The 25131-nt window shown below is 38.0% G+C and overlaps 1 protein-coding gene across 6 annotated transcripts in view; it reads left to right on the forward strand.

The window, feature by feature from the left end:
- PRKAG2 (protein kinase AMP-activated non-catalytic subunit gamma 2) overlaps positions 1 to 23019 on the forward strand; it is a 226489-nt gene extending 203470 nt beyond the window's left edge. For 3 of the 6 annotated variants that reach the window (XM_052807182.1, XM_052807217.1, XM_052807208.1), the window contains 10 exons: positions 2965 to 3046; positions 4569 to 4627; positions 7746 to 7791; positions 8591 to 8645; positions 10526 to 10652; positions 11430 to 11595; positions 11931 to 11968; positions 14727 to 14873; positions 19154 to 19247; positions 21909 to 23019. In XM_052807182.1, coding sequence (XP_052663142.1) covers positions 2965 to 3046; positions 4569 to 4627; positions 7746 to 7791; positions 8591 to 8645; positions 10526 to 10652; positions 11430 to 11595; positions 11931 to 11968; positions 14727 to 14873; positions 19154 to 19247; positions 21909 to 21940 — 846 coding nt within the window. In that variant the 3' untranslated portion in view covers positions 21941 to 23019. The remainder of the gene's footprint in view (positions 1 to 2964; positions 3047 to 4568; positions 4628 to 7745; positions 7792 to 8590; positions 8646 to 10525; positions 10653 to 11429; positions 11596 to 11930; positions 11969 to 14726; positions 14874 to 19153; positions 19248 to 21908) is intronic. The other 3 variants (XM_052807173.1, XM_052807189.1, XM_052807199.1) reach the window with 1 other exon arrangement.
- The last annotated feature ends 2112 nt before the right edge of the window (positions 23020 to 25131 follow it).

Genomic DNA, 25131 nt, shown 5'->3' on the forward strand with positions numbered 1-25131 from the left:
AATTGGTAAACCACAGAAACTAAAGGAGAGTGTGAGTGGATGAGTGTGTGTTTGTGCTCGCAAGCAGTTTTAGCAAATAAGAATGAAGTTGGTTTTTTGCTTTGTAATTATTTAAATAAGAGACAAGTATTAACATTAAGAACTGATGGCATTGTTGCTTTATTTAAAAGGTAACTGTATAACACTTTCTGCTATAAAACTGAAGAAAACAGGAATGTCACTTAAGCTGTGGTCTAGGACAGCCCAGAGGGATGAGTTTAAGTATTTCTTTACTAAATTTTGGTGATTTACTACATCAAATGTTTAATATCCTAATACCTAAGCTGACCTCACTGTCTTTTATGAAGGATTTAAGCGTGAGCTATCTCAGTAGCTGTATCTGTTCAGCAGCCCTCAGTTTTTCCCAAATCTGTCTTTTAAAGCTAGACAAGACTGTCTAACTGAAGATTCTTGAGATTCTTGGAGACAAATAACTTGCAAATAAATCAAACAGAATCAGGGCAAGAACTGATCCTTTGAGGAAACATTCTTTTCCTTCTGGATTGTCTACAAGCTCAGCTACTTGCCTAGTATATCTTTGGAATTGCCTCTCTTGAGGTATCATTGCTGAATCTAAAACAATACCTTGATTTTACCATCTTGCCCATCTGAACGTTGTACTAGGTGGTGGTCTTTGCTGCTACTGTGTCTGAGGAAAAAGTAGTAGCAAGAATTTGGAGGTTGCCTGAAGTCCTATAGTTAGTTGACTCTCCACATCTTTTCTGCTGTGGGCATGCTTCTTTTCCAGGTTATCAATTACGCAGTTTGTAGACTTGTTTGAGGAGTTCTGTTGCATGATTCCTATCTGACAGAAAGCTATTTTCCCCCTGGCTCTAGTAGATTAGTTGTTATCTTCTTGCTCTGATACAGCTTGAACATCTTACTCTTGCAGAAGACTTGGGCCATAAGCTGACAGTGACCGTGAACTCGTGTGACAGCTATTATTATGGAAATGCATCAAAGCTGCAGGCTTTCAGCTTTAGGCAGTTTGAGTGTACTTTACTCTGTTTTGCTGAAGAATGGCTAGAACTTATTTTACCCCAAGGTGGAGTTGGTCTGTGTGAACTCACTTGTATCTCGTATCTGCTCCTCAAATAGCTCACTGCTGTTAGCTTTTGCTGCATTAACTGTAAGTGTGATGCTGTTATGTGGGAACACTTCATGTGCCTGCCTGGAGGGTTTCTTTATGGTTTCAGTCTTCCTTATGAGTTCATATGTTCCTGTGGTGGATTTGGTAATGTTTGTTTTGCCTGACTCCTGCTTGTGTTATGAGGTGGCTAAATACCTCTGGGACCTTTCTGTTTAACCATTTTCGAGATAAATACTACGTGGTGTGTATCTTATGGTCTTATTTGTGGTCCTGGGTATTTTTTTCCCTATATGGCTTCTTCAGTATTAATGCAGTTTAGAGGTGGCTGTTAAGCAGAACATTATTCCTCTTCATTGATGATATGGCAGAAGCATTTGTAAAGTCAGGAGGCAGCTTTGAGAATTGTCATCTGCTGAGGTCAGGAGGGTAGATTTCCTTCTCACGATCAGAGAGAAGGCAGTTGGGCTGCATAGAGGTAGCAAGAAATACGGATTGCTTTCAGAAGTCTAATCTTAGATTGGAGTTCATGTATTTGAAACATGCACTGCAAATTACTGAAGTGTAGACAGAGGTGATGTGTTCTGGTGCGGAGTAGAAGTCTTACTAACTTTTAGAAATTTAAATTGCTACATTATAACACCAAATAGAGTCTAAATGGAGGTTCTGTCAAGTATCATACGATAGTGGTTATCATATGGATGGCTTTGCAAACTTTTCCAAGGAGGTTGTAGCTAACAGTTGCAGACTTACTCTTTTGTTTGTTTTTTTTTTTTCCTACCTACATTTTTGTTTGCCCCTACCTTTTTGGATGCTGATTCCATTGACTGTGAAGCCCTTTTATTCCTGTATCTGTTGTGGAGAGGAGCCCCTTGGCACATAATTTGAAGTAGACACTTAAGATACCACTGTGTAATAGTGGTCTGTTCAGATTGCAATCATCAAGCAATTGCGATTGCTATTTCTGTGTTATTTGGACCGAGGACCAGTTTCATGGATGTAGAGATACAGATTGGCTAGGTCCTAGTTTTGTGCCAGGTCAAGACCTGGACAAGAACCATCACTTCTGTATTGTGTTTTCCATGTGAAGACTATTTAGCGGTACGGGGAGGACAGGAATGATAACATGCTCAAGCATATCACCAGATCAGGATTTTGAGGTGCACTAGAGCCTGACTGCTTCATGCTTCAGAGAACTAGTGTTCACAGGGAGGTTTTTCTTTTCTTTTGAGAATGACACTATAACCTTACAACCTCTAATTGAGAAACTGGGGAGGGTTAATTCATTAAAGGAAAGCATTTGGTTACATTTCTTTAGCAGCAAAACAGGCTATCTAGTCCTTTTCAGTCATAGCTTAGTCATATTTAAAATAATCAAACAATCCATTTTAATTTGTATAAATCATGAGTCTAAAAGCTGGAGAGGAAACGAGACTTATTGTTTCAGTCTTTTTTTATACAACTCTTGCTATAGTGAACATTAACTAGAATATAGCACAATCTTTAAGTGTTAAGCTATATCTGTAAACTGGACACTTGCGATAATTCATTACAGATTTATTCAACATCATGATTGGGGGGTATAACTTTTATGGATAATATCAAACACGAATAAATTTGAGGTTGTTTTTGCTAAGCTTTTTTCTAAGCTTTTTAACCATTTTAGAAGTAAAAGGCTTGAAGTTTTTGTTTGGTGTCTGTAGTCTTTGTTCTAGCTTGAATGACACCTACCTGTTTGTACTGCATTTTTTTCCTAGTAACTGGGGAAACCCTTCTGTTGGTGTCTGGTGTGCTAAATTAAGAGCAAAGATTTGTTTAGTTGTTCATTCTTTTTGCAGGTAAAGAAAGCCTTTTTTGCCTTGGTGGCAAATGGTGTGAGAGCAGCTCCACTGTGGGAAAGTAAAAAACAAAGTTTTGTAGGTAAGTAGTTCTAACATTAATCGGGATGACTTGAATTTCCAGGGTGCTTTACTATTGCAGAAAGTGGTCTGGGGCTAGCCATTGTCTAACATCCTAGAGCTATACTGACAAAGAGGGTTTCTTTTTCCTCCTTGTGACAAGTGAAATGTTCCCAGCTTTCATAGTGTTGCTGTGCTTTGAGAATCATGATTATTCTTTTAGGTCCTGACCTTTTGAAATTTGGTCTCAAATATGTGCATTTCACTGTATTTAAAAATAAAGGTAATGGTCACAAAAAGGAAATTTGAAAATAAGAACTATAAAAAGGAAGAATTTAATGTTACAGCAATATACATGCAATACGAGCATGTCTTTGCACGTTATCAGTAAGGTGCACTGAAAAATCTTTAAATACCAGAACTAATGTTGAATGCTACAGATATGTCCCATATTGGGAGAAAAACATTAGATCTATGTATTGCTTTTTTTAAAAGTCATGTAATTAATTGCCACAACAATAAATTTCCAAAGTTAGATCTGTGTTGCAGTTAGAAAACAGGGTCATAGTCACAGTTACAAATATTATTACTTGACCTGGAATGTAAATGGAGGATTTTTGGAAATGAATGGTAGATACTTTACAAAGCATTTGTTAAAATACTTTAAAGCCAAGGGGGGTGGAGCAGTAGTTTCATGCAATATATCATAGGAATGCTATGTGTCTTTAATTTAATTTTCTGTCTGTAACTAAGCTCTAGTGATATAAAGCTGACCTCCAGATTAATTTTTCCCTTCCCCATTTCTTAGTTTCTTCAGTTTAGATGTAAGAGTAGTAAACAGTGGAGCAATTACATCTTCCCAAATTTAGAACTTGAAAGCTCAAAGATTAGTGTTTTCAGGTAACTAAACTAATCATCAATACTATATTACATAGTTTGGTGTTGGTGGTTAAAATGTATATACTATGGATGTACTATCTCTTTTTTTTAAAAAAGTCACATTTCAATACAGACATTGAGGATTACTGTGGAAATTATTATATTAAGTTCTTTAATAAGTAATATTCAAGAAAATGGATCATACTGTTCCTTCATTTGAGTCTGAGAGTCTGCCTGACTTGGCAAGTACATAATGAGAATGTGTCTTACTTGAGAAGAAAATGGAAGGCAAGGATAAGTCTCCTATGCTTAAAGATGTTCTAAACCCCTGCTTTTCTTTCCATGCTTTTGGGGTTGGATGCAGTCTGGATTCAAGGTTTTCTCTGAGTCAGATTGAAAGAAGAGGAGAAGCACATAGGTTATAATTTTGAATATTATTTCAGAAGTGTGTTTTTTATTCTGAAGTATTGTGTCAATGTGAAAGTGACTATACATAGTTTTGGAATTCCACTGTTGATTAGTCCAACACAAATAGTATGTTACATGGATTTAACGTTTATTAAATTACATACTGTGAATATAAATAGAGAAAAAAACTGGAAGTTCTATATGTTAAGTATATATCTGAAGAACATTTTTTTTTTTTTGTATATCACTTGTTACAGGAATGTTAACAATTACAGATTTCATTAACATACTGCATAGATACTATAAGTCTCCAATGGTAAGTATGATGTTAAGCAATACTTTTATCATTTGCCATACAGTACAGAGACTGAAATATCGGACTGAAAGATTGATGATGATTGTTACTATTATTTAAGTCCTTGGAAGCTTAGATATATCATGGGTATACTCACTGCGGGTGTTTTTTTGAAAGAAAAGATGGCTTTGTGAGCAAGGTAATAGAATGGTATTTGGATACCTAGGTTCAGTTCCCAGCTTTAGCTATGAAGGTCCTATGAGCTTGGGCAGGTAATGCAATCTGTCTGCTTCAGTTATACATGTATAAACATGAGGAATTTCCTTAATGAGTACTACCATTTATTATGTTTTGTGTGGTGCTTACCATAATGATAGCCTTCATTTTGGATACGAGGCTCCGCTTCGTTTTGCAACTAATGAATAATGCATTTGGGATGAAGGACCTGGCTTAACACACTTACTAAAAACTAGATGTGATATAAAAAGTATGAAGGAAAATACTTGATTATTGATCACTGTATTTATTTGTGTTCAGGTTGTTTCAAAGCACATATTTCAATAGCAATCTGAGCTCTATATAAATGGCAAACATCAACCAAAGAGCATTTGGGGAGGATGTCTTTAAGTTATGTGAAAAAGTTCATTGTATTTAAAAATCAAGTATGTAGCTATGTGTGGTTCACGTGTTTTATATAATCATCTTTGTCTCATAACTATGATAGAGCTATTCCAAAAGGAATAGCAGTTAAGTGGAATGCTAGCTTACAGAGGCTTGAATGCATTAAAAGGTTACTCTGTTCTTGGGAGTGATGGTGTAGAATAAACAAGTTAAACGAGTTAAATATATGCAAATATTTTAGTTACATGGCTGAGTTGCACAATCAGTTGGAGATCTGTTGACTTCAATTAACTGTAATTTAAAATTCCCATTGGCAGTCAGTTGATGAAATTCCCTAGCTTTCATGTTCATACATTTACATCCCTTTCTTGTTCCTGTCAAATCACAATTCACCCTCAACCAATTAAAACAAATGTACTACATTTTACTAGCTAAAAAATCAAGAACAGTGGGATGAAGCAGACATCTAATCTATTAGGCTTCTCAAAACTCATGTTAATTTTTTAAATTATAGTGAAAGTCTTGTCAGATGCCAATAGTGTGGTACACTGTCCTTTCTTCTTGTAAATACCCAGGGGAAAAAATTCTTTAACAAGAGGTGGTGGGAGAAGCAAATGAGAAGTGATTGCACACTGGTAACTTCCTTAAAATGGTTTCCATATTGTAATGACCCTCAACCTCAATACTACCAATTTTTCCATGTAACTTTACCTAAGGTCTGACTGTTGTCACTCCTGTTTACATTGTCTAACATCTATTCCATAGGTTGTGCTTCAAATAGCAGCAGTAAGGAGGAATAGCCGAGAAGTGACATTTGACTTGAGTGATTGATGTGTTCTTCTATTTAAAAAAAGAAAAAAAAAATTAAAATAATGTTCCATCAGGGAATGCCCTAGTCTTAATAGGTAAAATTATGCTGAAAATATAGTTCGTAAGTATTTTAGTCATTCTTTCTAAATGCATCAGAACACATACAGTGTGAAGCATGTTGCTGTTCATGTACTAGATAATATCTTTAAATGATTGAGAGGAACATCCAGGTAGTTTTTCCCTATAGTGTGGTCCAAGAACTAGGTTTAGCCTCATCAGCCTCTAAAGTGGTCTCCTATTCTTCTGATCACTTCAGTAGATCTTCTGAACTGCACTCCACTGTCTTAACTGCCTTTTTTGTCAAGTGTCCTAAAAGATTATTTAACTTACATAGGTATCTCTTATGTCAGCCAAAAATGGTATATTTGAGTAGTCCAATTATAGAATATCGATTTAACATTCCTTTATACTCTTCAAAGGATGCTAATTCCAGAGAGTGATCTAAGTGTAGTCTCCTTCAGCTCAAAGATAAATGTAGTAGGCTTTGTGGAGACTTCTACCCTTCACCTATAAAGTCTTCAGCTTCTGCAGTGTTTGCAGAGGTACCTGATAGAGGAGACAGAAGTAAGGGATGACAGGTACCTTTGGCCTAGGCTATAGCAAGTGCAATTACTATTTCAAGTGGCTGGCTTGCAGCTTGATACCTTTAGAGAAAGGTAGCTTTCAGAGCTGAAATATTTTTAGAAAACCATGAGCAAGATGGAAGGAGCTGCTCTAGGGAGGTTATACAGTCTTTTGACAAAGAACTTAGTGAAATAGCTGCTAAACAGCTGGAAGTTGGTGACGTGACCATGTCTTTTTTGGTTTTATTTTGTTTTAAACTTTGAAGACTGGACTCTTGAGAGTGGTTTGATGTTACTGTGGATCTGATCCGATAATAAGCTGCCATCAAAAGGTGCAGACTTGCCGCATCCTTTGTCCAGTATCATTTGCCTGTTCTTTTTGTGAGCCAGTTAAGGAAGTTAAACCAGCAGAAAACTAACATTTTTTGTAACTTTTCTTTGCCTGTTTGGTTCCTGGGACCAACTGAACACAGGTCAGATGAGCAACATTGCTGGCACAGGAGAAATGCTGAGAGCACGCATGGCTTAGATGCAGTGTCTGAAAACATTTGAAGAATGTAACATCAGTAAAAGATTAAACTGGGGGGGGGGGGGTGGCGGAATGCAATGTCAGTTCTTCTGATAGAACTGAGCCACTAAACCAAGTGTTCTTGCTTGTTTATAATCAAGTAACAGTAAAATTCATCTCTGTTAGCATTAAGGAGTCAAGTGATCAGGGTAAGCTTTTTACTGGTTTGGGTGTGTGAGGAATCATCACAGGGTTTATGCTGCCATGATTGTTTTAAGGTGAGATAAATTACTGATGAGATGTCTTTGAGTCTAAAAGAGATCTAGACTACAAACCTAGGCGGGTAAAAGATCTTTCCTGTCCCCTGAAATTATAGGTCCAGTATGGTACTCTGCATTGAGCAGGATTGCACCCTTTCTTCTTATTATTGCCAAGAAATGTTATTCTGGACTGTTCTTACTTTGTTGGATTGCCTGCAATGAAATGTAAAGAAATTATTCAAATATTTATAATATCATTAATGATGTTGGGTTTAAAATTAATACTTCAAGCTAAACTTTCCATCTACCAATTTTAGGTTCAGATTTATGAATTGGAGGAGCACAAGATAGAAACCTGGAGGGGTAAGAATATTTACTACTTGGTTGATAATTTAATATGTTCTAATGTTTTTCACTATAGTGGATTTTTAATTAATCATAGATTTAGCTTGTCTCTCTCCACATACTTTTTAATGAAAGCAAAAATATTAAAAGCTTGTCCATTGGCTCCTGCTGCTTGTTTTTCTATCTGAAACAGTATGTGGACTGGGCTATATACTACTTTGCCACTCGTTTGTGATTAGTACCATCTTGCTCTTTAAGAAAGAAAAAAAGAAACTGGAATAAGGCAGCATGTATGGCTGTAGAGTTGATAAATATATGTGGAATGGAAATTTATCTGAGCTAGGATGCAGAATGAAGAGATGACCCTATTTATTGCGTGAACTGATGGATGAGCAGCAAGCTATGCCCGAGTGAATTGCATGTTGCAATTAGAAATTTATACAGCGTGCTGAGTGTAAACGGAAGTGCTGAATGCAGGGAGGAAGCTTTAGGTTAAAAAATAGACTATATGCCATGAAATAATACATAGAAGTACTCCATGCAGCAGACCCCTCACAGAAAAGGAACTGGTAAAGAATTATTTGCCGCTGTTGCAGTGACCCCTGGTGGTAATCAGTTTAGTCCTGCTTTTAAAACTTTCGGGGTTTTAATGTCAATATAGAGGAATGTGCATAAGTGGTAGAATAACTAAGGTAACTGTACATATTGCTGTCTGTCTTCCACTTAATTTTGTACGAATGGATTCATAAAATGCTTTCATAAAAAAGCTAATGTTTTCATACAAAGTGGTAATGGTCTATTAATTTTCTATACACAGAGCTTTATTTACAAGAGACATTTAAACCTTTAGTGAACATCTCCCCAGATGCAAGGTAGGATTCTGCTTTTCAGTCTGCTTAACTTGAAATAAACTAACTCCATCTCAACACTGAATTTAAGACTTTATATAATAAGAAACAATTCATATTTTAAACTAGAGTACAATAATGAAGGACAGTCTTTTAATATAATCAAGAAGGTGTGGGAGCTTTTTTTTTATTGTGAGTGAGGACTTTTTTTTAATTATTCAAAGAAGAGAATTTTTAGTTAAACTTTTGTCTTTTATTAGTGTAACTGTTCTGGTAAATGAACTAGACATGGATCAAAATTAATTGCCCAAAAACATGCCAAAAAGGCAACATGACGACCCTTCAAACCAGTCTGCAAGTCATGTTCGTTTCACGAAAATCGAAAACTGTACAGAGCCTTTCAGATGTCTTGTTCTCAGCAATCATAGTAATTGAAAACTTACAGTACTTTTCAACACAAGTGACTTCCCTTAACTAAAGAAAAGACATTATCTGTGTGTTTTGTTCTGCTCTACTACTAGGTTGTGTTCCTTAAAATATAAATGACTGTCCTTTTCTTCTTGATGGAATTTGAAAGAAATAGTTTTTAAACTGCCGTTACACATTATTTACCAAAGGTAACTTGAGAGAGAGCTTTAGTTGATCACTTAACAACTTGAGTACTACTTAATCGCTGAACTGAAGAGCGGAGTTCTGATTCTTGCTTTCAGTTTGTGGAATAAGATTGCTTATGCCCTATCAAAGGAAACTGGTGAAGGGAGCTCTAGTGATTACCTCGAAGTAATGTTATACTGTATCCTCAGTTGAATTGCCATTAAGTCATGAATAAGTCCTTCAATTAAGTCATAAGGAATGTATTTTGAATGGTAGCTGGTTGCAAAGAATATAGTTAAGACAAAGTAGTACAATTGTTTTCAGTCAAAGGTGCAGCAAGAGAAGTATTGCAATAAAGAAGATGCAGTAGGACATGTATGAAAGGATACAGCAAATCAACTTAAGACCTGATCCAGAAATGGACTTGGGTTCTGTGACAATCAGACTGCAGCACTTAAGAGTAGTTAAATGCTTACTCAGTCAGTGGAATCTACAGTGCAATGGTGGGAATCTTGATTCCATGTATATCAAATGGGGATAGTTCATCCCTGTAATGGACTGAGAACATATAGTTTATTATCTATGGGAAGAAGTCTACTTCAGCAAGTAGGTGTTTATCAAATTTTACTAACTTTATTACTTACTAATTTATTGCAATTGGTGGTCAGCTGTTTTATTAAGGTCTTACTAGGACCAAGGAAAAAAAAAAAAAAACTGTTACTTGCAAGAAGAGCAGACTTGCACAGGTCAGAGTATTGCTAAATCATAGTCTGCAGCATCTGGAGGAATGTTTCAGATCTCCTGAGAATAACTTTTTGCCAATCCCCCATGATAATTCAGTGAAGTTCTAATTGTTTTGGCTTAATTGCATATATGTACTTATCCTAGAAAATGTTATAAAAGTTTGGCATTGAGATGCATTAAGTGCAAGAACACTGTTTTTCACTGTTTGTCTCTGAACAGAAATATTCATTCTGAGTACAGGGGAACTGTAAGCACAGCACTCACTGGGAAAACAATTTATACCTGTGAAGAAATATTTCTGCTATGTTTTCTACCACAAAAAGTCACTTTCCATCACATTTTCTTACTGGTTTTAGATGTTCATGAGCATATCATTGTTGATGTGTTTTACCAGCTGCAAAAGTTTAATTTGAAATCCCTTAACTTCTGTTTTCTATAACATTAAAGGTAATGCAAATAATTACTCATCATATGTGCTTCATGGGAGTTTGTAAATATGTGTATATATTACTTGACATTACTAGCTAGAACTCATCCATTTTAAAAAAAAATGTTTTTCTCCTCAGCCTTTTTGATGCTGTATATTCATTGATCAAAAACAAAATCCACAGATTGCCAGTTATAGATCCAGTCAGTGGAAATGCACTTTATATACTTACCCATAAAAGAATCCTCAAGTTCCTCCAGCTTTTTGTAAGTATTTAAAATTACACTATGCTTAACTGATTTTTTTTTTGCGCCCAGTAGACATCTTTAATGTTAAGTAATTTAAGTTTTAGTATAGAAACTTTGTGATAAACTTCCATATTCATTGTCTCTGTGCATATCTTTTTTTGATAACAGAGAAATTAAAGCTTGATATAGGACCTGTACATTACCTTTACTTTGTTTTAGTCATTTAAAGAAACCTAAACACCAAGGACTTGTCTTGGCTATATGAGTAATTTGCTGTCCTTTCTGGAAGATCTACTCAGGTTCAGAAGCTTGTTTACATGAAAAGAAAAATGAATTGTGTCCCAGAAACGAGATTATCATAGGCTACAGTGAATAACGTTAGTCACAGGAATGAATAGGAGGCCAAACAAAGGAACAAGAGTTCAAAATAAGCATTCAGTGTATAGTATGTTTTGCTGTCTTCTCTCTGCAGTTTCAGTGGGTATGACATATCTTAGGATCAAAAGCTTTTAGTGATGGGTTACTCCAAAAATAAATGAAAAAAAAAATATAGTTACATAGTCTTAGAGTTGCTTTGAACAGAAGTAATGTGTCTAGATCTGAGCTTGTTTTGGCTTTATGTTAATCTAGTAGCAGATTACTGTAATCTGTAACAATCATTTGGAATCTGTAGATGGATGAGTGAATACAGATTTCCTGATTATATATACAAATCATGTGGAAACACAGTAGGTGTACAAGACATGGTAGGTGCAGAAAACTGCACTGTAAATAAATTCATTCTGACTTTCCTAGATGTCAGAGATGCCAAAGCCTGCCTTTATGAAGAAGAATCTGGATGAACTTGGAATAGGAACTTACCACAACATTGCCTTCATATATCCAGACACTCCTATCATTAAAGCCTTGAATATATTTGTAGAGAGAAGGATATCGGCATTACCTGTTGTGGATGAGTCAGGTGTGTGTTGGGTCTTCTGTATACAGAAGTGTGGTAAGATAAATGGTGCTGAACCCTGGATTAATGGGCGGGGGGAGGAGAAAGAATAAAAAAAAATTTAAAAAAAAAAAAGGTGGGGGAGAAGGGGAATATAAAGAAATATTTGTGCAAGATATAGGTTGATAGGCTTGGAAGAGCTTCATGGTTGGATAGATTGTTTGGGTTTTTTTCCCATCTTTCCTTCTTGACCTGTCTGTTTGCTTTCTGTGTAATTATAAGTTAACAAATGAAAGCAGGAAGCAAGAAGACTAATTTTGTATTTTAAGCACTTTATTAACTTTTGTTTTTCTTTTTAGGAAAAGTTGTAGATATTTATTCCAAGTTTGATGTAATAGTAAGTATACCTCTTAAAGTCTATTAAATATTTTATATGCAGTAAGCATTTGCAAATTAATTTGTTAATATGTCACTTTTGGCTGTTTTGTTCCTTAGGCTGTAGTTAACAAACTGAGTAAAACATTCAATTCACCCTCCACAGCATTTTTTATTATTATTTTTTATTTAAGCTATCCTTAGTAATACTACTTGCACACAGGCATCTACTGCTCTGGATATTACCCAAAACTAGATCTGGCTGTACTCTTACAAAAAGAGGGCATAGGGTTTTTTATGTTTGTTTCTATTTTTGAGATAGGTTTTTCTTTTCCCAGCTGCTGCCATTCCACAGTCTGTTTTCAAAAAGAATGCAAATTTCTCCATGCGGTCTGGGTACTTTGTATGACTTGACCTTCTCAGTGAATTGGCCCGTGCTTTTGTGTGAGTCTCTGGCTCCAAAGTATTGCATCTGTATTCCTTTTGGTTTAGATCTAATTCAGGCCACTGTTTCTGGTTTTCCCTCAGGAGTGCAGCAGTGTAGTCAGATTCATGCCATGGTCTGCCAACCTCAGAGAGCAAGGGCTCTTCCAGTCTTGTGGTCTTCAGAAACTGGAAAAAGATATTTAGGTTTTTTTATCCCTGTCCCCCCTCCAGCTGTATGTACCTGCCTTCTAATTGGAACTTTTGATAGATACCTTATTTTTTTAGAGATTTAAGTGCCCAAGTTGCTTGTTCCACCAGCCTGCTAGTGCTAATGAAGAATCCAGATGTCTGAAATGCTGCATAGAATGCTTTCAGAAATATGGAGAAAAGTCCCAAATGGAAATACTTTAAGCATACAAATATCTCTGGCTGTTTCTTTTTGTTCTTTGGGATTCTCTACTGTGTAAGATCCTGTTCTGCCATAAAAGCTGGTCAGGGAATAGGTAGTAGCTGTAGCAAAAGTGATCTAACATACGAAAGACAATGAAATTTCACAGCTGGTGGGTTCAGTGTTTCAATTTATCTTGTAACTGCATTAGACTTTGAGGCAGGACATGTTTCCTTTATTTGCTGTTCTTTTTCAGAAAGACACCAAAAGGAAGAGGGTTCCTTATGTTTTTCACTTCTTTCCTCATTTTAAGCGATGGGGCAACAAAAATTATAGGATTTTTTTAAGATGCTGGATCATTTCTTTGGAAAAATTATGTACTGGGGTCAGGGAAAAAAAACACCGCAAAGGCTTTAGGATATAACTGTTTGCTCCTAGCTAGTAACATGGGAAGGAGTTAGGGCATCTACTGATAATTTGAGATTTTCCTCACATATACTAGTTTGCTTATTAAATGGGGCCAGGGGATAGATGCTATTCTTAAAAGATAATCACTGCTGAGGCTTCCAGGTTTTCATCAGTCTGCTTCAACCTGATCTTCAAGCTTTAAAAGAAGAAGGAGGAGAAAAAAAAAAAAAGTATAATCTTATCTTCCAATAAACATAGAATTTGCAAGATTCAACTGGTGATATTTAACTTGAAACCATGTGGCTAATTGCTTACTTAAATCAGTATTTTAAGCTATGCCTGTATATACAGCTGGCTAAGTTGATAGATTTCTTTCATTTTAATAGAGTTCTGAATTCATTTTCAGGTTCTTGATGGGAAAAACCTGGGAATGGTGTGATGGTATAGAAATAGCATTATATTACACTAGTTATTTTGTGTAGGGTGACTTCAGTTTGCAGAGGCTTTTTTATGTTCTCCTAGTGTCCTTCAGTAGGAATTAATGAGTAAACCAAAACTGCTTGTATCTTCATGATCATCTCAAACCTATCTTGTCATGTTCAGTGTAATTCAATCCAAAAACTTGACCAATCACAGTATATTCTAGCCAAAAATTAATTTCATTTTATTGCTTGGTCCAGTGCTTTCATTGTAAAGGTCTGTCTTTGTTCTTCCTTCAGTGCTTTGGCACACAAAATGAAGAGGCCAGGATATGCCAACACTTAACAAAATATCGCTATGATTTTGCCTACAAAGAAAGCTTTAGCTGGTCTGGACAAAGTCCTCTTGCTACAAGCATGGTCCTGTTCTTAAAATGAAAGTTGAGAATGTCAGCTTTCAAACTCTTTTAATCTTCTTCGTTTTAGTGGTGGTGATAGGTTTTCATTTATATTATTTTTATAGTACTTATTAAAATACATATACACACACACACGCAAAAAAATTGTTGTCAAATGGCAGTGCCAGCACAGTCCAGGAGAGGGAGTTTGAGCCCACAAATAAGAAAGGTGAAGAAAATGTCTAATTTGTTCTCTTAGATCTCCACTAAGATCTACTTCATGGGTGGTGTTCAGAGCAGTTGGTGTTCTCCCCTATCTTATGAAAAACAAACAACAAAAAAATGTATATTCTTAAAGCATATTCTGTATATTCTAAAATCTGTAGAACTTCATGTTTACATTTTCTACTCATGGCAAAAGCAGGATGAGTGACATCAAGCCAAATATCAGATAGCAAAGTAAGGAGACTTTCACTGGCCTAATGCATATCACAAAACAGTTTTATCAGTTAACCCAGTCTGTCATATGGTGTTTAACACAGTTGCATGCTTGACTGTTCCCAAAAACTGAAGCTGAAGAGCATCTGCTTTATTTAATATGTGACTTGGAATAGACTCAATTTACACCAGAAATGTGTATCTACTTGATGCCAAAATATTTACTTTATTGAGTACTTTATTACTAAGTACTGAGATGTGTTATGTGCCTTGGGGTTTTTTTTATTTCTTTTTTTTTTCCAGAATCTTGCTGCTGAAAAAACATATAATAACCTAGATATCACGGTGACGCAAGCCCTACAGCACCGTTCTCAGTATTTTGAAGGTGTTGTGAAGTGTAGTATGCTGGAAACACTGGAGACCATTGTGGATAGAATAGTGAAGGCTGAGGTGAGCTCGTTTTGTGTTTTTCCCTTTACTGTAAGTTAAAAGTTGTATTACCAAACTAATAAACAGTAGAAATTTATCCTTTTCAAGTTATTTTGGTTACTCGGTGGAAGTATTTTTTTCATAACTACATGTGTTGGGTATTACTTTGCTTTATAGACTTAGATGATAGGTGCTTATAGGGATGTGCAAAATATTGCACAGTAAATCTGTAATAATAGTTGGTTATTTGCATGCAAAGCTGCTTTGAAAGAATCAAGTTTATTCCAAGCCTGCCATAAGTTTTGCAGAGAAATAATTCTTTAAATTCCAGCTTACAGCTAGGGTTGATTGGCATATTGTTCAGGAAATTTAATGGCTACAATTAGTTAATGCATAGGGAGTCCTGCACTGCTGTCATAGAAATACTGTGAAACAGGGTGCGGTGGGTCAACCCTGGCTGGACACCAGGTACCCACCAAAGCTGTTCTATCACTCTTCCCCCCTCAGCTGGACAGGGGAGAGAAAATATAACCAAAGGCTTGTGGGTCGAGATAAGGACAGGAGAGATCACTCCACCAATTACCATCATGGGCAAAACAGACTCAACTTGGGGAAAGTTAATTTATTGCCAATCAACCAGAGTAGGATAATGAGAAATAAAACCAAATCTCAGAACACCTTCCCTCCACCTCTCCCTTCTTCCCAGGCACCACTTCATTCCCAGATTCTCTACCGAGCCCCCCCAGCAGCGCAGGGGGATGGGGAATGGGGGTTACGGTCAGTTCATCACATGTTGTCTCTGCTATTTCACCCTCTTCAGGGGGAGGACTCCTCACACTCTTCCCCTGCTCCAGCGTGGGGTCCCTCCCATGGGAGACAGTCCTCCACGAACTGCCCCAGCATGGGTCCCTTCAATGGGCTGCAGTCCTTCAGGAGCACACTGCTCCAGTGTGGGCCCCCCACGGGGTCACAAGTCCTGCTAGAAAAACCTGCTCTGTGGGCTCCTCTCTCCACAGATCTGCAGGTCCTGCCAGGAGCCTGCTCCAGTGGGGGTTCCCATGGGGTCACAGCCTCCTTTGGGCACCCACCTGCTCCGGCGTGGGGTTCTCCCCAGGCTGCAGGTGGAGATCTGCTCCCCCGTGGACCTCCCTGGGCTGCAGGGGAACAGCCTGCCTCACCATGGTCTTCCCCACGGGCTGCAGGGGAATCTCTGCTCCGGCGCCTGGAGCACTTCCTCCCCCTCCTTCTTCACTGACCTTGGTGTCTGCAGGGTTGGTTCTCTCACATCTTCTCACTCCTCTCTCTGGCTGCAGTTTCTGTGCCCCAGCAACTTTTTTTCCCTTCTTAAATCTGTTATCCCAGAGGCACTGCAGCCATCGCTGATGGGCTCGGCCTTGGCCAGCGATGGGTCTGTCTTAGAGCCGGCTGGCCTTGGCTCTGTGGGATATAGGGGAAGCTTCTGGCAGCTTCTCACAGAAGCCACCCCTGTAACCCCCCCGCTACCAAAACCGTGCCACACAAACCCGATACACAGGGCCAGAAAGTACATTCTTGTGAAGAATCCTTCACTAACTGCTCTTGTAAATTACTTATCTGTGTGCTTTCCATTCTTTTGGTACTGTTTTTCTTGTTTGTTGGTACTGGGAACTTTCTTATACATGGAGGTGAATGAGTATGTAGGTCTTCCTCCCCTGTTATGCCTTTCTGCAGAAGAAAATCAGTATTACCAGTTTCAGTTGTCTCCAAGGTGTGATCAACTCCATTTAGATGCTTTAACTTCAATTACAAGATTTTTTTTTTTTTTTTAATCTTCAGGGCTGTAACCATACATACACTTGATGTGAGCAAAACTTCTACTTTGTTAATAATCTGTTAGAACCTCCATTTAGCAATGTTTACTTGTAACTTTGTGCATCTGCTTGATTTTCTTCCTGAAATTGAATAATTTTAGCATTGCTGATATTCAAATTTCAAATTTAGATAAATTTTATTACTATGTTAAGAAGTTTTAGACATTTGGGTTTTAAGAACAACTCCTACCCTTTGGTTCAGTCTAAACATAGCGTTGCAGATGGAGTGACACACTTCCCTCATAAGACAGTAGCAGCAATACGTTTATTGATATAAAACAGTGATTTAACAAAGTTTGACAGTAAATGCGACAGTGGTTTAAGAAGATTCAATGGCAAGGTTTACTTGATACTTACTGCATAGAGTACAGGGTCAGACAAAACTGTCAGGGAGACCCTCCCGTTGAGTTATGAGGTTCAGAAAGGACCCCCTTGCTTTCTAAACTCCTTCTCAGGGGGGAGTTTAGGTGCAGCTGGATCCACTCCTAGTCTCAGACTTGGCCAGTGGTTTATGTCTAAAGCATTGTATATGCACAATCAATTCTTTATATCACTTAGCTAAGATTTCAAAGTTTAGCATGCCATTAATCACTGAGAATTTGTTGCAGCAGGGAATCTCTCCATCTCGAGGAGTAACCTTGAGAGGCATCCCTACGCAAGGGGAGACCCTGGCATCCTGCTGCTGTGCAGGAGAGCTCAATGGGCCCTGGGCTGTCCACTATTTATGGAGTAAGATAATTGACTCATAGTCATATTTGCATCCCGACTACAGATGTTAGCTTCTTCCAAATTTGGCTTGAGTTGGACATTGACCAGCACTGTGGTTAGGTGGGCGCATTGTTCAAATTAGCCCTTGGTTATTGTATTGTTATCTGTCTCCCCAAAATCCACTTTGAGATGGATGCAGCCATCACAGCAGACACATCCACTGGTGATTATCACTTGATCAGGATTATGGGAAATACAGGTCCGGCTGGGGGTGAGAGAGGGGGAAGCACACTGCCACACACAGTGAGATTATATGTCAAAATGAGTCAGTCAAAACTACAAGCTATTTTTAGCTGCCAGACGAGTGCTTGATCTTACTGGAAGTGAAACAATTACATTGTCCATTTTTCTTGAATTCATTACACTGAGAGAAGAATAAAACAATTAAATATGTGCATATACAAAAACTAATAATGCCATCTAAAATATCACAATATAGTTTCATCAAAAAGAAAATGCAACAATATTTTCTCCCCCCCCCCCCCCCCCCTTTCTTTCCTCTCTGCGTCAGGTGGGTATGACTGTTCAAATAATTCAGAGCTCCTCTTTCCTTGTATCTGACTAGCAATGAAGCGGTTGACCTCAACCATAAATTAACATATCTATTAAATCAAGACTGATGAAGCTTTCTTGTTGTCACCTCTGTGAGAAGATGAGAAAAATTCTTTTCACTTTCTTCACCATTATATCTGATTGTTTGAACTTAAAATAGTGAAGAGAGAGAATTCACTTAGGTAAAAAGTAAACATGTAGTAGGCTCTCAGCTTTTGACAAACACCCTTTTTAGGATTGCTTACTTAGGAGCTGGTTCAGCTGTGATGTTTAAGTTATACAACTCTGTGCCCACTTGCAGCAGGCTCTGGTGCCAGCACTGACATTAGGGCACTCTCCTGGTCCTGCAGTGGTCTTTCACTGCTGTAGCCTGCTCTGGCCAATGAGCCTCAGGATATAGGAGTATTCACCTACTTTCCCTACAGTTAGGACAAAAGTTTTGTACTATAAAATATTTCCTAGAATAGATTTGTAAGGATCATTATTTAAAAATACAGTCTTACTGTTGATAAATCTTTCTTCCAAGTTGTGTCCATGTGTTTATTAACTCTACAGTGAGTTTGCACAGATAAGTTGAATCTTTTTTTCTGTCTTCATGCAAAATGTAGATTTTAAAACGAACTTGGTAGTCAGTTTCAATTGTGTAGCCCTGTGAGAAAAATTAGGTTAAACCCAACTTGGACATGTAAAGATACAACAAGTTTTAGTGCTGTGCCCCTCTCTGAGAAAGTATTTTTCAGCAGGAAGCCTCATTTTATTACTGTATCTTATTTTTTGAGATCACAGGCTGAGTTGGGCAGAGCCTGTAAATTGGGGAAAAGTGTTTGATGTGAGTGCCACTTTTTGAGAGCAGAAGTATTTTAAAGACCTAGATCTTGGCTTAGCTGTCACTTCAAATCTGATTTTGTTGCCATGTCAGATAGCTGTGTGCTTTTGAAACATGTACTAGTTTTCATTTATGTAGGGCAAGCATGTTTGTATTGCTGTGTGAGTTGGTATTGCTAACATTTTGAACCATTTTTTTTTTCTACTTGTCTTCATACTGCATTACTTTAAGATTTTGGGGTTCTTTGCTTCAGCTACTACTTTAAGTCAGGCAAATATATTTCAAAATATTTTCCCTGCTTGCAGGTTCATCGTTTAGTGGTAGTGAATGAAGCGGATAGCATTGTGGGTATCATCTCCCTTTCTGACATTCTACAAGCTTTGGTACTCACGCCAGCAGGTATGGATGTTGCCTCCTGTCCTTTGCCATAAGTCATTTGGTAGTGTGTACACCCTACTGGTTTTAATTTATTTGACAATGACAAACTTTCGATTTTCAACTTCTGTAACTGTTTGATCATAGTTCTTAAATACACTTTTCATTTCACTTCAGGAAAAAGCTGACAAAATATTAACTGCCAGTCTTTTGTTCACTGAGGAATGCATGCAGAAACTTCATGAATGTTACTGCTGTTCATGTATCTTCTTATTAGAAAAAAAGGTCCTGATTAATGTTTTAACAGGAAAAACAGGATGAAGTTGAATGTTGTATGTATAGACAACATCTACAACAGGGTGCCTTCCCCACCTTCCTGAATTTCTGTGCTCTGGCCAAGTGCTCCTAGTGTGGATGCAGCTGTGCTTTCCACTAGCTCTGCAAAACCACCTCCTGGGAGCCCTGCAGTTGTCCAGCTACGCTGTGGGTTTTGGTTGGCACAACTATGTCAGAGGCAGTACCCTAGATCACCAGAATTACTCCAGTAGAAATCTCTAGTGTATTACTAAACATGATCAGGTTCCTTTTAACAAGAGTATCCAATGATAGGTTTATTTCTGCTACTTTTATGTTGGTTGGTTGAGTGGGGTTGGTTTGGGTTTTTTTGTTGTTTTGGTTTTTTGTTGGGTTTTTTGTTGTTGTTGTTTTGCCCAAGTTACTAACATGCTTTATGTTCTTAATTGTAACTTCACTTTGACCACATAAATGACTTCAGTGTCACAAGAACTAAAGCAAAGCCCTCTTTTGGCTTTGTAAGGAAGACAAAAAGCATCTTGAGGATTACAATTTTGCTTCAAAAAAACGCCCTTAGACTAAACAAACAGAGCTGGGTACAGCCTTCAAAAAAGGAAGTCTAAATGTGAGCGTAACTGCGATCTCTTACTTGCACTGATAGATAACATGATACTGTAAATGTCTTTCTCTGTAGATTTAAAAAAAAATGTAGCTTTTAAAATAATAAGGTTTCTCCTCTGAAAAGAAGTAATCGGTGATACTGTTGGAGGTATTATGTTAGTGTATCTGGCTCCTTTTACGGACCTGGAAGAGCAAGTAACCCAGCTTTCTGTGAAAGGTATGGATGAGAAATCAGCCCAAAGGCCTGGGTCAAATGGGCTTATTGCCTAGAAGGAGATGGAGGGACATATGTCCCTCCTAAGAAGAAGATGTAAAGACAGGCAGATGGTGCCTCTCCAGGCAGAGGACGTAGTTTCCCTCATGAGGAGGGTAGGAGGATCCAAGGAGAGTAGAACTTAACTGTTAATGGAGCAAAGTTTAGACAAAAAAGATGAATCTGGATACTGACAAACCAAGAGCTTTGTTATACTGGAATTACATGGACACTTAAGTTGCAACTCTTGTGAGCTGATATCAACAGTGCTCTGTAATTAAAAAGGGCAGTTCCTGCTCCCATACTCTGGGCCATGTGCTTCTGGTGTTTAGTGTGTGGGCAGCACCCATGCTCATGAGATCCCTCTGTGAGCTGCTTTAACTCATTGATCAAACAGGAAACTGAGCCAGCAAAAAAGCTGCAGTTTTGTCAGTTTGGCACACTAAACTGGCTCACAGAAGAGTCTAGTACTGAGTACAGGGGTTAGAGCAACAGAGGGGGCAGGATCATGCCACTGGAAGAGACGAGGTGAGGGAAGGCATTTTTTAGGAGCAGTTAGGCATTATATTGCAGTTCCACAGGCAACTGCCCGATTTTAGATTGGGATTTGTCTCATGAAGTGAGGATGTCTGCAACATAGATCTAGTTTGTAGAGTCCAGAGTGTGATATACCTCTTAAAGTGGATGCGTAAGAACAACCAGATAAATCATGCCCTAAAAGTGTCCATTTCTCTTCACAGACTAGAAAGGAAAATTTATTGACTGGCAGGAATTAAGACCAGCCTACATTAGGGGAAAAAAGTATCGGTTGTGGTGTGAAAACTGGATGTATTTAATGAATCTTCTAGTGTTTGATTATACATTACAAGTAGTAACTCCAGGTTGCTGGCACGAGATTTTTGCTCTCTAGAGTTGGATGCTGAAGCCAAACTCACCATAGGGTTCAGTTGTTGCCCAGCATGTGGCTAGTTTGAGTACTTGGAGAAGAGGCTAGATGCTGTATAGTCCTGCTGAACAGGTCTCTTGGATCCCTGCTGTAAGCAAAATCTGCCTCTGAGCCAGGAAAAATGGGTCCATCAACACAGTGTAGTTAAACTGAATTCTTACATCGTTTGTTCTCAGGCAGGACTTCATTTTTTGAGGCTATTATGATGATTAAGCTTGGCTTCTAAGCTGATGGACAGGTTTGGGGTGCGGCTTTTTGGTTGGGTTTTTTTAAAATAAATTTTTGTGCTGGGGAGAATCTTCAAAGCCACTTCTAGTAACTTCCCGGAAGAGTTACTTAGACTACCTTGCCAATGAAGTTCAAAGCAATAATGGTCTCAAGGCCTTCCTTACTGTGTTTTACGTTAGCATTTAGCAATTCTGCAGTATGTTCTTTATAAACGGTGTCCAGTACTGAGATTCTGATAACGTGGTCAGACACAGTTCCAGCATTCAGAATGAGCAGTGCTTTTCCGGAAGCCAAGTGCTATGTGCATAAGGAAATCACGCATGCTTTCCTCTTCTGTTAACAGGTGCCAAACAAAAGGAGAATGAAAGCGAATGACTGCTGTGAATGTATACACGTTTGTAGGAGAACTCGAACAAAGTTACTGGGTCAAGTTTGTCTCAAGAACAGTGACTGCAATAGAACAGAGCAGGATGGTTGAGAATGTGTATTGGGACTTAGTGATGGATGATGAGTCTATTCCCCCCAGTGATGTCGCAAAAAAAGCAGCATGACAAAAGCTTATGTTAAAATGTAGGCTTGTATTTCAAAATGTCTTCAAAACATTTGCTGGAAGACTTCATATGATGTCCTTCATTAAAATGCACTGTATTCTGAAACTTTTTCATTTTGCATTTGACAGAAGTCACTGGTCAGCAATGGATATATGTGACATAAGGCAAGTGTATGGCATATTCATATCATAGTGCCTTATGTCAAAATACAGCAATATGTCATCACTGTTGCCCATCACTGTCAAAGGAAGTATTGTGCTAAATGAGACACTGTATTTGAATGTGAAAGTCTTTAAACAAAACCAAATCAGTTTCAGTTCTCATTAGATTTGTCATAAAAGCTGTAATTTGAATATCAGTAGACTTCTTTAAAACTTCAATGACAGTTTTGTGTTAAATGTTGCATTCTGAACTGAGATGTAAAACAAGACTGATTTTAAAAACAGCTTTATTTATTTTTACTTTCATGACAATTTTTTACACATCTTTGGTGGATAGCTAAAATTTCACCATATCCATTAATAAACTGTTGATTGTTATACAAACAAGTGGTAGATTTTCTCATTATTTAAAACTGTTGCAGAAGCTGTGGCCCGTGGATCAGTCTGTATCACTTGAGCTGAAGATTCCAGAAGCATGGATCAAAAGTGCTCTGTCCTGTAACACACAGGCACCATGGAGGAAATGAGGTGCCAGGGAACAGTATTTTCATCTGTATTAAAGTGTAAAACGATGTTTGTACAACAAAACCGAAACTTTTTATTGTATATGATTTGTACAGAAGTGGAGGAGTGAGGAAAGCTGTGGGGTATTTGCTCATGTAAATGTACTGTAAAGTTTGAAGATGAGACTTTTATAATTGTAGATTCTTGTAGATGCAAGAAATTAAACCCTACAACATCAGTTTGTTTTCAGCGGTTCTTGCCAAGTTCTTTTGCATGTATAAATGTACGTGCATTTTGATTAGTGTAAACTAGGTGTAGAAGCATTCTTATTTTCCTTCGACTTTAAAGGTAGCTTATGCTAATGAAATAATGCAGGCAGTACTACTTCTTACTGTGTTTCCAGCCTGAATACTGTACTGGAATAATGCAGTAAATTGATCCATTATTTTTCCATTTATAAACATTGAGGTAAAAGGTTAACAGTTTTGTTTGCTTTTATAAAATGTGAGGTTTTTAATAGTAATCAAACCCCCATTCTTTAGAACGTTTTCACTTTCAGTAAGAATTTAAATTTTGAACTAAATGTGTGAAAATTTTCTTCTTACTGGCATCTTTCATGTATAAAAATATTCCTGTAGTATGTAATGGAAACTGTTCTCTTAGACTTTATTTATTTCTTACTCTGTGAAAAATATTGTCAAGTCTTCTCCAGCACCTTTTCTGACTAGGTAAATACCAACTCTGTTCCCTGCAATTCGGATGGTATTGAATTGAAGTAGCTGGTTTGGCCTAACAACAGCAACCTTAGGGTCTGGTGCCAATTGCTACCATCAGAGGTGACATCAGCACAGCTCTGATATTTCTTTGTTGGGGAGATGGAGTGATAGAAACTAAAAATAGTGGCTCTCATTCTTTGTGGGGTGTGTGGAGGGGATAATTTGTGGTAGATGAGAACTTTGTATTAAGGGTAAGTGGTCGGCAGTACTACCTGCAAATGCCACCCAAGCCCCACAGATGCAATGTTGTGAAAGCCCGGACAGGGCTCCAGCACCTGCACTGTGGCCTCCTCTAGGAGACGGGATGCCAGGGAGTTGCCTAAATGCATCATGAGATCTCTCTACCTATCGCTATATATGCATGAGCATATTCTTCAGCCCTATATTCAAGGGATTTTTGAGATAAGGGTTGAACCACCGGTAGGTACTTCTTTATATATTTTATTTTTTAGCACAAAGCCTTTTGGCCCTGTTCCATGCAGACAGCTTTGGGCCTGTCTGCATAAATTAGTATGCAGAAAGCCAGAATGAATTTGCAGTTTTTGAACAACCATGTACAGACTTCCTATTTTAATATTATTACAAGTGCTGTTGACGTGCTGTGGACAAAGGACTAGCAAAATCATAGAAAGCAGCCTCCTCAGTGATACAAAACTGTATTTAGAGAATTTCCACCCTTTCTGGAATTCAGTTCTGAGCTTTGATTTTGTGAGAAGTAGAATTGCAGTGGTAGCTCCGCAAGCATGAATGAACAGCAGTGCTATCAAAAAGGCACTCTGCTTGTACTGGCACAAGTACCAGTGCTGATGCAGTAAACACAACTAAAGAAATCACGTCATTTTTAATACAGATCAGTTTACTACAGAGCTAGAAAAATGCTTGTTCCAGCACCAGGGAGGGACAGGAGTAAGTAAATGAGGGTAGACAAGTGAGGGGTGACTCAGCAGCACTGCCGCATGTATCAGGTTAAAGTGACAGTGCAACTAAAGCTTTGACCTAGGACTTTGCATGGCTCGTGAGAGGCCTCAGCCATGGGAAAGAATGAATAAAACATCATTAAACTCAAGTTCTTGTACATTTTTTTTTCCTTTGGACAGGCAGCAAGCAGTACCTATAGATCTGAGACCACAGCAATGGCTCCAGGCACTCCCTTTCTTTCCCCAGACAGGAGCATGCTGCAAATGGAGATGGCAGTAAGCTTCCCCAGTGACTCTGCTGAAAGCCTGTTTAATAGCGTAGATCTATCTGTCCTGAGGATGTGAGACACTGCAGAAATGGATCTATTTCAACCAGCAGGACTGTAAAACACGGGATTGATTCCTGTGCTTCCCTGTGCATTTCCTAGCCCAGCAAGAGAGGGCTGTGAAAGATAATTATTCTAAAGGGCTTCTTGGTCTTGGAAGGGAGGAGATTAAGTTTGGGTTTTACCTACTCTGGGTATTTTTAGCTGTTTAGGTGTAAGAAAACATTTCTTAGTGGACTTCAGCCCTCAATATTTTTCAGTATCTAGAGGTGCTCTGAACTAATTCAGGAAAAATCACGCTTTGCTGGCATTGATCGCTTGACTGATGAAA

This window comes from Harpia harpyja, chromosome 1, assembly GCF_026419915.1.
Source record: "Harpia harpyja isolate bHarHar1 chromosome 1, bHarHar1 primary haplotype, whole genome shotgun sequence".
NCBI lineage: Eukaryota > Metazoa > Chordata > Aves > Accipitriformes > Accipitridae > Harpia > Harpia harpyja.